Genomic DNA, 11,633 nt, shown 5'->3' with positions numbered 1-11,633 from the left:
TGGATAATATACCCTCTGAGTATTGACTTCTGTTACATTATGCAAAACATCTTACTGGGTTTAGCCTGGCTAGTCTCTTTGCAAGGGAAGCATTTCTAGTCTCATCTTACCAATGAGGAAAACTGAGGGTGAGAGACATTGATAACTTGGCCATGGTTACAGAGATGTGAGTGGCAGAGTCAGGACTCTTTCCTGAATCTAAAGTCCACAGGCCGTCTCTTTGAGTAAACTAAGGGAATGGAGTAACACAAATCCAGCCACATCAGAGTCATGTCTGCATTCTTGAAACTTGGTCTGGCCACTCCCTTTGTGTTGAAGGAGGTGGAAAACATGGTTGAGGAGCCTAGAGGCAGGGTTTTCCATCACTCATGAATGGAAGCTCTCCCTCCTACACCCTGGTGCCTCCTGTCAGCCAGACAATGGGATGTGGCTGGCCACATAATCTTCAGCTGCCAAAGAAAACACATGGTCTGTTTCAATCCATAATTCGCTAGAAGGCTCACAAGTCCCTCTGGAACCTGTCTTTGGTAGCACTTCCCAAACTGTGTTCCATAGAAAACAGAAAGGTTTCCAGGTCACCTAAATTTAGAGAACACTTGGGCCAAACAAGAAGATCAGCTTTTGTCTCCAAGGGAGTTCCACGGCCACAAACATGCCAACAGCAGCCTAGCTCCCCCAGGGGTAGGGAGCCTAAGTATAGTGCGAGGCGGTTTTCTGACTCATTTCTACAACACTAATTTTTTGTTTCCTTTTTTTTTGAACACCTTGCATGACGAACACTCCAAGGAACACACTTAGAGAAATGCTAGCATCCTGTGGGCTTTCTCTTTCAGGAACACTATAGTAAAACGGGCCAAGTTCCATTCCTAGAGACTGGTTCTGATTGCTTCCACTAAAGGCTGGGTCAGACCATGCTGCAAGCTAACCAAGCAGAGCACCTATCCAGGTAGAAAGAGGGTAAGGGGCAGCTTCAGATGCCAAGATGCTGGGTTTGAATCCTGACTCCATCACCTCCTAGGTGGGCTAAGTTCCTTCATATTGGTTTCCTAAGTTTTTGAAGTGGGAATAATAGTATCTACTCCACAAGACACAGGCCTTATTCATGAAAATCAAATGAGTTAATATAGGCAATGTAACAGTGCCTGGCATATATTCTACTCTTCGTTACTTTTATTTCTGTCTTCGTTGTTTCTCCCAACTCCTTGTCCTAAGCAAACAGTGTTTTGAAAGAGGGCAGCTAAGAGGATAAATATGATCGGTAGCACTTACTTCAGTGTCTGAGCTTTAAAGTCAAATTTGGCTCGGGCAGGTCTCATCTAAACACAAGAAATAATGCTGAGTTAAAAATCATGACTGATGAACAACGGAAAGGACATATTTTCACAAGTTTCTAGGAAGCGAAGCAGAGAAATCCAATCTAGCCAGTTCATTTTGGCTTGGATACCTGGGCAAAATCGCAGCCCCCGACCTCATCAGAATGATAGATGGAAGTTTAGTCAGCTGTGTCATGCACGAAAATGCCCCTTCAGGAAGGCCACATTTAGGTAAGAGATGGTTTGAAAAGTCCCTCAGGCATGCTGTCAGCCAGCAATCTTCTGACAAGCTTTACCCACTGACTTACTCCTTGTGGGACATCTCCTATCTGCCTGGTGTAAGTTATGAACCGAAAGCAGATCAAACTCTGGTTCACCTATCATGACATCTTCTATTCCATATGCTCTTACGGTCTGTGATATCATCCAAAAAGCCAGCTAGGGGAAAGCCCGAGTATACATCTACGTACTGAAACTCCATCCTGGCTGTGGCAACCCCTTTCTCCTAGACACTCAAGCCTGGAAAGCCAGACCTGGCCATCTCCACATTCTCATTAAGTCTGTCACGCTTGTGTCTGCTTGTCCTCTGTCTAAAACCCTGTTGCTCTGGGTCTGACCTCTGGTTCCCACAGACACAAAGCTTCCTTTGACTTTTACCTACTGTTACCCAGAAGCACAAATAACATTCCTCAAATTCTTCCTCACATGGGTGTGTGTGTGTGTGGTGGGGGGTTGCTTTGATGTTGGCTTGGACTGTCAGCAGATCAAATCTCCATCTCTAACCTGGGTGGAGGCTTGTGGGTCACATCTCCCTCACACCTGAATGTCTCATTCTCCTGTGCATGTACCACATCTCAGCCTGGAACTTCTTCAGCTCCACCTCTGGCAAGAACTTCACCTTTATCAACTTGCATATCTTTCTTCTTTGCCCTTAAAAGTTTTTGTTTTGTTTTGTTTTTAAAAGGGACACATGAAATTGTTAGAATCACATGCACAAGCTATTTCTTTCCGTGTTAACTCTGACCTCTTCAGCTGCTATGGCCTCTGTCTAGGGAAACAGCATATGGGAAATGAATGGTAGGCCCTCTACCACAATAGAAGACATGGGCAGAGGGGAAGGGGAAAATGGAACCCTCGAGGTAAGGAAAGGCACCTAAAAGCATCACCAGGCTATTCTAGTAGTTTGTCCTTTGGTCATACGCCCTGTACTTCCAGGCTTCTCGGGTTGGTTTCTGTAGAGATCTTCTAGGGTTCATATTGCACCACAGGAATTTTTGTGTTTTGTTCTGTTTTTACTGGAGACAGGTTTTCACTGGAGCCCAGGCTGGCCTTGAGCTTTGGGTCCCCCTCCCTAGCGGAAATCACAGGCATGTGCTGAGACTGGTTCTCTATAAGAATTTTTCATCCTGTATTTTCATGCTGCTTTTCCTGTCTATCTATATGCATACACATTAAGGGGCAACCAAATAACCAAGTAAATATCATATAATCCTAATGCCTATACTTATGGCATACTTTAACAGTTGTATGTAAACAAGCAGAATGGATGTGACAGTAAGAATACATAACATGTTCACACTAGAAGACCCAAAGACCAAAACTGTAAGGATAAAAGCTTCATAGATATCACAATAGAAAAAGGTGTGAGGAGAGAGATGGATCATGTCACCCAGCTATATAGCTGTGTGACATTATAAAAGTATACCACAGCTGCACATATTCATTGCCTGAATAACTTTGAACTTCTGATTTTCCTAACTCCACATCCCAGGAACTGGGATTAAGGTATGTGCCGCCTTATCTGGTTGATATAACTATATATGAAGGTGATCTTTCCATAAGACAGGAATTGTGTTGTTTCTGCTCTATGCAGAGAGTGCTCTACAGAATTAGTGGCCGCTGACTCCTACATCTACACAGCACCACCCACATTTGCTGGCCTCACTGCCTTGCTCATCAACTAAAGGACAGTGATAAATGTGGACCTTAATACATCAAAGCATCATACTTGCAACTTGCAAATTTTTAGACCCCCTACCCCAGATCAAAATGTCATAGGTGGGATGCTGCAGTCTGCATTTTGGGTTCTGCATTTAGGGGTTCTCACCAATGTGGGAAAAACCACTCTGGAGGGGATGTAGGTCCATTAGGAGTGTGCCTGCCTTGTTACAGCTACTCCAGATGAGCAGCCCTGGCAAGCCCATGCATCCCTAGGACAGTTTTGCATGCTCCCTGCCCCCTCACATGCCGGCAGGCCTGACTTAGGGTTAAACCATCAGCAGAGTCTTCACAGCAGGGCTGTTCTGAGAAGGAGCCATCACACTGAGTGCCAAGAGGCCGCCTGTCACTCACAGTAGACAGGGACTTGCTAACTTTTGTTTCCTCCATTACATTTCCTTTTTTTCTCCATGCTTTAAAAATCTGCCCTGTCCCCCAAATTTCCTTAAGTCAGATTCCCCCACCCCCACCTCTCACTTCTTACCTGGAACAATTCATTTCTTAAAAAAAAAAAAAATAGCTAACAATGCCTCTGTCACTGGAAAGACAGAAACATTAGTTATACTGAAAAGTAAAAAAAAAAAAAAAAAAAATTAGTTCTGGTGTCACTTCCTCTGGCCCCAGCAAGCCCAACCCACACCACAGACACATACACTTCTCCAAGAAGACATCAGCCTCAGCAGGGCTACATAAGTTTATATGGCAGGGGCTGAAACTCTCACTCAACAGGTAGCCTTTGATCTACCTTGCTGACCTTGATGTGGGAGGCAAGACCTGGATCAAATCACTACACTCTTGCTCCATCCCTGGTATAATATTAAACCTCTGTAGTCCAAGCTTAGAGATGTCAAAATTAAGATAGCAGCTAAAGTGTCTCTTCAGAGTGCTCTTATCCTCTCCACGGCTTTATTCACAAGTCAGAGTTTCAAACTTCAGTGAAATGCTCCAGCATCACTGAGCAATCAATCAGTACTGTTCTATGAGTTCTCAACAGCAATGTCAATAAGCTTGGGGGCCTTTATCAAAGCTAGAAGAGGTCACTAAGTGACTTTAATAATGAAAGCTTCATTAACCATCTCTTTACAGAAGACTCTTGGGTTGTTCATACCCGAGCTTCTGAGACACATGGCCAAGGGGACACAGTTTCTAAGCAGAACACAATGCAACACGGTATTATGGTCAAATGCAAGATGGAGAGGACTGGATTCATGAGGCAGCCAATGCTCTAAGCATGCAGTAGGAGTGTGCACCAGCAGATCCCAGTCCCACAGCCAGGCATGCTTAACATACAGAGCACAGGACATAGTGGGGCTCATTCATGTCTATTCACCAGCCACAAAAGAGCCAAAGCAAGGCTAGGGGAGCCAGGACAACAGACACTGTTTGGGAGAACTAAATTGGCCTACAGAGGGCAATGCCAAAGGAAGGCAAATATTGCTTTGGGTCAAGCAGCAGTTGGCGGCGACCAAAACAGACCTCTAACCCAGATTTCCTTTTTGCAGTATCATCTATATTGAGGAGGTCCCCAAAGCGCTCATTAGTGATAAACTGATGATGCGTCGGGATGACACCCGTGTGGCGTCGAGCTGCAATATCGGCCTCTTCTTGCTCACGCTTAAGTCGTCTCTGGTCCGCTAAAAGTTTCTGCCATGAAATTGCATAAAATGGGCAGTGAATGATCTGGTCCAGCTTAATGGAAAATGGCCATATAAGCAACTAAGGAAGAAGGTATGAGTGAATAAGAAGAAGACATTAAGGGTCAGTGTCAAAGGGACTTAACGGCCATAACTTCTATGTTCCCATGGTAATTATCCACTATGTGTTTTGTAGGAGGGAGAGAGTACTGTCCAGAAGAAACTGGCGACATTGGGATATGGGTACACATGGTTCGATATGACCCCTCTGTCTGGCTGACTATCCCTCGGCTCAGTCCAAAGTTGTGCCTTCTGGCAACAAAGGCCAGGTGACCCAAGGGTATGTACATTCAGCCGAAGCACTGGAATCATGTTGGGTTGGTAGCTGGCAACTCTATCTGCCTTAGGCCACCAATGATACAATCATAGTGTTCCCAAGCTAGGGTCATGGTGTGCTATCTGACTACACCAGGCCTCTCAGGCTACGGGTCTTAACGACCCAGCAATTGGGTCATTTTTACACTACCATGTGCTCCACACAGCTGAGCTGCCTCTTTCAGAGAATGTGGCACCTCTTCTCCTAGGACAGCCAACTCTTCCCCTGAGCACTAATTTCAGGACCTGAGGATATCCGACAAAGGCTCTTCATGAGGTTGACAGAGGGTCTTGTTACTGTCTCACTGACTTGTGTCTACATTAGGTGAAATGAAGCTGTCTTAGGGAATGATGTAGACACAGTAGAGAAAACCATGGCATCTGGGATTAGAAGAAACAGATACCCACCCCTATTAAGAAAATTAAAAGGTTGGGAGGGAAAGTTGGGGGAGGGGTATGGGATGAGTTAGAGCAGAGGGAACGGGGAAGGGATTTGATTCAAACATGTTGTATATTGGCATGAAATTCTCAAACAATAAGAAATATATTTTTAAAAGAAAATAATCATTTATGTCTCTTCAAGACCTGTTCAAATAATCCATGTAGCCTTTCACCAAATACCACTCAAGGCCTATTCCAATGGCCCAACAGAAAAGAATTTTAATGCCTTTCCTTATACCCCTGCAATTTTCATTCCTGGGATTAATACTCCTTGTGGGAAAGTATTTATTGGAACTGGTAATTCTTAACATGCTCAGTTAAACATAAGTCTTCTTCCAGCAGACAATTAAATGACTCATGTGACATTCAGCTCCAAAGGATAATGGCCCAGTTTTCCTCTGGGGTCTACAAAAAAACAACTTAACAAATGGCTATAGGTCTTCCAGCGCTCAGAAAACTGTTATAAAGAGTAAGCAAGATGAGAGAGTGCTTTGCAAAGCACAGTGTCATAGACAAAGTGCTGTCCCAGGAAGGTGGAGCCTTAGTTTCTGGCTAAGCACCTTCAGGACGTGTCCCTGTTCAAGCCATACCCTTGTTGAATAAAACAGACAGTTGACTTGGTGACCACTGAAGGCCCTTCAAAAACAGATAGGCTCTCCTTTTCTGAAAGGCCAATATCATCAGTGTCAACCGTAACGGATTTTCATAAAAGGGTGCAGACTAACACTCTCCTGGACTGTTTCTATAGCAGTGGAATGGACAAAAGCCCTGGTGCTCTGGCTGGCGACTCATTATCTGTGGGGCAGATATCGAATGGAAAAGGCTTAAACCTAGTACTTAAACCTGACTCAGTAAATCCCCCAGGTCTGTGCTTTAACCACATAAGCCCATATCCATGAGGAAAGACAAAGCACTTTAAGAACTGTGCGTCAGCATCCCCAAGGATGCAAGCTTCTCATGTTGAGAATGAAGCTTTCAATGGATTCACTGTTAAACCAAGTTAGCAAAATAGGCCTCTTAGTAAGACTCACCCATCAAACCTTCCATACTGAGTACTAGGATTTTATTATTAAAATGGAATTTTATCTTTCCTCTCATGAGAACTTTGTCTCTCTGACAGAACAAGTACAGAAAAGTCTGGAAAGGAATCTGCTCTCAGTCCTGACAGACACTCATCATTTGTGAGTTGTAGATTTGATAATTTAGACAATCCTGGGCATCAAACATCTCCCCTGGCTTCTGATAGACAGGTACGGTGTCTACAGGAGGGACATGTTTGTTTTCTACCACCCAACAGCAATGATTACAATCAGAGTCCTCAAAGTTAGCCTTGCCTTAAATCCTTAAGGAAACTCCACCCAAACTCTGGAACCACTCAAGCCAGACCAACATAGCAAAGGGGATGGGGACAGTTGTGATAGTTGAACATCCTCCCCATTGCCAGCAGTTCAAAGTATTCATGCATGTCTTAACAAATGACCGGAAAGTGGGCACTGAACTTGTCTGACCTACGGGACAACCTGTTCCTTGGAATGTGCAGCCAGAACATGAGTATTGTAATGCTTTATCAGGACAGGAGTGAAGCTTCTGCCCACTCAGCTGATACACAGGGGGAACTTTTTCCTATATTCCCAGGACAGCTCTATTCCAGGCCCTGAAAAATCATCCCACACAGAGACATTTCAGTAGTTACAAAAAAACATCCAGACTCGGAAGTTCTTGTGTGGAGTTTGCCAGCACTAACGTGGCATCTCCCTTCTGAAGTAAAGCCGGCAGAATTACCAGCAACTTCTTCAAATCATTTATAAAATATAGAGTGGCCAGTACTGTCATCCTTCTGTTTTTCCTATGGCAATCCTGTCCAGTTTGGAATATGCTTTGGCCCATTACGAGTACCCGAGAAACAGGAGGGTGGGTTTCCTTAAACAACAACATGGGATGTATTGCTGGGAAGAAGGATGAAAACGTAAACTCTAGTTTCCAAGCTTCCAAGACATCAAGGACAATACAGGCCATGTCACCTCCCTGCGATGGTAGAGAAACCAGTCAGTCAGTCCTGCTCTCTGGGAAAGTAGCCTACAGAAGACTAAATGGAGCCCATATCTTTAAAAAGTTGCCCATGAAAAGCCACCACTGCTTCTGGTCACTGCAGCCACAACATCACCTTTCTGACAGGTGTGTGGAAAGTTCAGGTCCTTCGGTTTTTTTTCTCCCTGAACATGAGCAACAAGGTGAAGACAGGAGAGTTACCTCTTTATCATCATGCCGTCTCCGGATAAATTCTTCTGTGGACTCCAAGTAATCAGCTGGTATAAAATGTCTTGGTGACTCCGAATCTTCAAAACAACACAGCAGAGTTAAAATGGGCCACGGCTTAGCGGGGAACCAGGTTTTTCCTATTTCTAAGCTCAAGTTTATAAACATGGCTGAGTAACGCTCAATGACAAGTTCCAAAGGAAAAACCCCCAAGCCCCCACCCCACCTGCTTTTTGGATTGACTTACAAACCAGTTTAATACAAAGACAACTCACCAGAAGGCCAAAGGTGAGCAAAGAAAGGGACAATCTTTTAAGCGTCCCCACAAAGAGGCGTGCAGGCTCTAACAGGAACAGACCATACACTCACACACACGGGGCCACGGAGAGAGGCTGCCTCTCAAAAAACCACAGGGAAGCTGGGGATTGATGCGAACGGGGGTTTGAGTTCAAATGAACCCGGTTCTTGGATATGAGCTAAACGGCCAATTTTTCTTTCGAAACAGTTTGGTGGTTAGTCTAAATGAAGTGGGGGGGGGGGGTTGTTTTTTAAAGAAGTGCAGCCACTACAAGCCATGGTTAATTGCCAAGCAAAACAAACAGAAGCAAAAGACGAGGCGGAAGATGAGCACCAAGAGCACACGGAGGGAGAGACAGAGCAAGCCAAGTGGAGACAGGGGAGGTGAGACTGGTCAAACACACAAAATGCCACCTCCACGGGCCGCTGCCAGTTCACTGTGTGGGTTGTTGTTCCTGTCCAAGCCATGGTCTGAGCAGGGCACAGGATTTCCATTATTAACGGCCCCTGGGCAATCCTCCAGGCCTGCCGATCTGTCCAGAGAGGGCTCTGAGTTGTGGCTAAGCCTTGCCATGGTGTGTCGGGAAGACAGACGGGTGGGGACCAAGGGTTTCCCCGCTGCCGGGTGGGGCTGGTCCTGAGGGCCCTGGCTGGGGAGGTCTGCCTTCTGGCTGGCGGGGGGCCCTGAGGAGTCATTGGGGGGAGGCTGTCTGGGGTGGTGTTGGAGGGGCTTTTTCAACCGAAAGGGGAGGGGGCTCATCAGGTAGATGTTTCTGAGGAGACTGTTCCTGTCCCCTTTGAAATCGGAGCGCCAGTCTGGCTGCCTGGAGGACTGCTGTTGCTGCTCATGCTTCCGGATAGTAGTGAAGCGGGTGTATGAAGCCGGGCAGGTGCCCTTGCACTTGTTGAGGCGATGTTTGGGGAAGTCTCCATGAACACTGCCCCCGCTGCCCTCCCTGCTGTCATTAGAAACATTTGAACAGTGGTCTAGCTCATCTGAACAGATAGAAAGGGGCTCAGAAGGCACAAGGCTCCTGAAGCTCAAGGCATGGTCCGCCATATTACTACATGTGGGGGACGCATAGACCCCTCCAGAGTTCATCCCGTCCATCTCTCTGGGACGGAGCTTGGTAGACTCAAGGAGGGACTCGGCTGAACGAGCTGAAGTCAGGCCGCTTCTAGACAGCACAGGTGTAGGGGATTTGCTCAGCCTGCCAGAGAAGTCCAGGGATGGCATGGACCGAGACCGCTGAATGAGCTGCTCAAAGGCCGTGATACGGGAAGACACAGTGTGCTTGGGGATATGCTCTGAGCCCTCCTGGCTAGCGCCCAGCTCACCCCTGGCTAATGCCAGGCTGCTCCTTTCAAAGTGGGAGGCAAGATCCCGCACACTTGAGGAGGAGATGGAGCCTAAGGAGAGGCCAGCTCGGTTGATCTGGTGCATGTCCCGGTAGAACATGGAGAAGTGCAGTCCGGCCTTTCTGGAAAGAGGGCAGGGCCTCCTGGCGCTGGTGCCATACTCCTGTAGGCTCATAGTGCTACTGGACCTGCTGTCGTAATCCCGCCGCGAGCGCATGAGCAGGTTCTCGATGCTCCCCCCAACCCGGAGTGGGAGGCCTCTTTTGGAATCATTCAAAGAAACACAAAGGTTCTCACAGCTCTGAGCCTTCTCTGAGGGCAACAGGACACTCTTCTGTTCCTGCAAAAGAGCGCTGGGAGCAGAGAGCCTGGGTTTGAATTTAGAAGGAAGGATCTCCGAAATGCAGGCTTTCGCAGCCGACAGGGGTTTCTTGTGCTTACACCCAGGGCCTAAAGCATTGCTATTGTGAAACGTTCGGCTATGGACTGATGATGAAGAAATCATGTGAGCATTCCCGCCTTTACGATCCACTGGTAAGCATGCAGAATAAAATAAACACACCCATTAGGTTAAAGCTGAAAGCTGCCTTTAAGAAAAAGAAAAAAAAAAGAGAGAGAGAGAGAGGTAACATGCTCATTTGTCACAAGGGCTTTAAAAAGTCCCCCACTGATGTCCAGAAGCAAAATAATTTGTGCTGCAAAGCAGGTGCAAAGATGCAACGAAAGAAATGGTCACCCTGCCAGTTAGGAAAGGCTGAAGCTCAGCTAACTCTAGGAAACGGGCATTAGAACAACAAAAAAAGAGAGAGATGTTTCAGAGAGAACAAGGCTGGGGTTAGGGGTGGGGACCATTAATACCAGAAAGAAAAATGGCCGGCAAGAAAATAGGTGAGGGGCACAAGAAGGCTCCAAGGCCTGGACCTGGACCTGGACGACAGGCAGAGCTGTCCCTGCTGCTGGAGGTCCACCCGCTGCCAACACTCAGGGAACAGGCATATAGGAGACAGACGCCTGCAGTCTTCAGCCTGATGGTTACCTTTCGTGGAAGCTGAGCTGGAGGGTCGCTTGAGCCCACTCAGGCCCTGAAGAGGGATGTCGCCACCTTCCAAGACACTTTTATAAATCTGCCTCTCATTCTCCAAGCTAGCGAGAACCCCGGGGGTCCCATCTGGTTCTCTCTTCACTGCATGGAAGTTGGAAGAGTATATACTACGAACAAGGTAATTTTAAGAGAAAAGGAGAGGGAGGAAAAAAAATACAAAGTTAGCTTGTTCAACATTCTTCTAAAAAGTCTGTTTGTCAATAACAGAGAAGGAAACTGCTTTCTGGTTTCCTGCTCAAGCCCTGGGCTTTCTTAGGGCTTGTTCATTTAGACATCGGTCTGCAGACCGGCAGACAACCATGCTCTGGGTGCACAGGAACACGATCTAAGCAACAAAGCTCCCAAGTTGTAATGACTCCATTTGTGCTCTAAAAAAATAAATAAGGACCTGGGATCCTAGTACCTGGGAGGCTGGGGCAAGAGGACTTGAAGTTTGAGGCCAGCCTGAGCTACACAGTGAGATCCTATCTTAAAAAAAAAAAAGGATGGGTAGGATAACAAGGAGCTGAGTGGCTACCCACAAGATGGCAGGTATATCCAGGGACATGAGCAGAGGATACAGAGGTCTGAGGTGTGGCCAGCAAACTAAAGCCCATGACCTAGATTATGTTTTTCTAGGTTACGTTGCATGAGAGCTTTAGCTGACAGAAACATCAAAATCACCAGCAAAGGAAGAGAACCCTAGCTATCTGTGGCTTCAGGGAAATCAGCACCTGAGCAAAGTCAGAATCTGGAACTCTATGTCCCCTTATCATGGCTAGGATTTTGTTTTGAGCTTTTGGCTCAGGTGATCTTCCTGTCTCAGCCTCCTCGTAGTAGCATATACCACCATGTCCAACGTCACAGCCACACCTTGCA

General features: G+C 46.5%; 1 protein-coding gene across 1 annotated transcript in view; it reads right to left on the bottom strand.

Annotated features, from left to right (window-relative positions):
* The window catches only part of Sorbs1 (sorbin and SH3 domain containing 1), a 258,428-nt gene that overhangs the window by 47,601 nt on the left and 199,194 nt on the right, over window positions 1-11,633 (bottom strand). The window contains exons 19-23 of the mRNA XM_052761714.1: window positions 10,710-10,882; window positions 8,729-10,204; window positions 8,012-8,097; window positions 4,788-4,955; window positions 1,270-1,316 (exon numbers count right to left, since the gene is read on the bottom strand). Of these exons, the coding sequence (XP_052617674.1) occupies window positions 1,270-1,316; window positions 4,788-4,955; window positions 8,012-8,097; window positions 8,729-10,204; window positions 10,710-10,882 (1,950 nt within the window). The remainder of the gene's footprint in view (window positions 1-1,269; window positions 1,317-4,787; window positions 4,956-8,011; window positions 8,098-8,728; window positions 10,205-10,709; window positions 10,883-11,633) is intronic.

The sequence above is a fragment of the Peromyscus californicus genome, unplaced genomic scaffold (assembly GCF_007827085.1).
Source record: "Peromyscus californicus insignis strain IS unplaced genomic scaffold, ASM782708v3 Scaffold_4__1_contigs__length_199733344, whole genome shotgun sequence".
Lineage (NCBI taxonomy): Eukaryota > Metazoa > Chordata > Mammalia > Rodentia > Cricetidae > Peromyscus > Peromyscus californicus.
The sequence above is the reverse complement of the archived record's forward strand: the minus strand, read 5'-3'. Positions and strand labels throughout refer to the sequence as shown.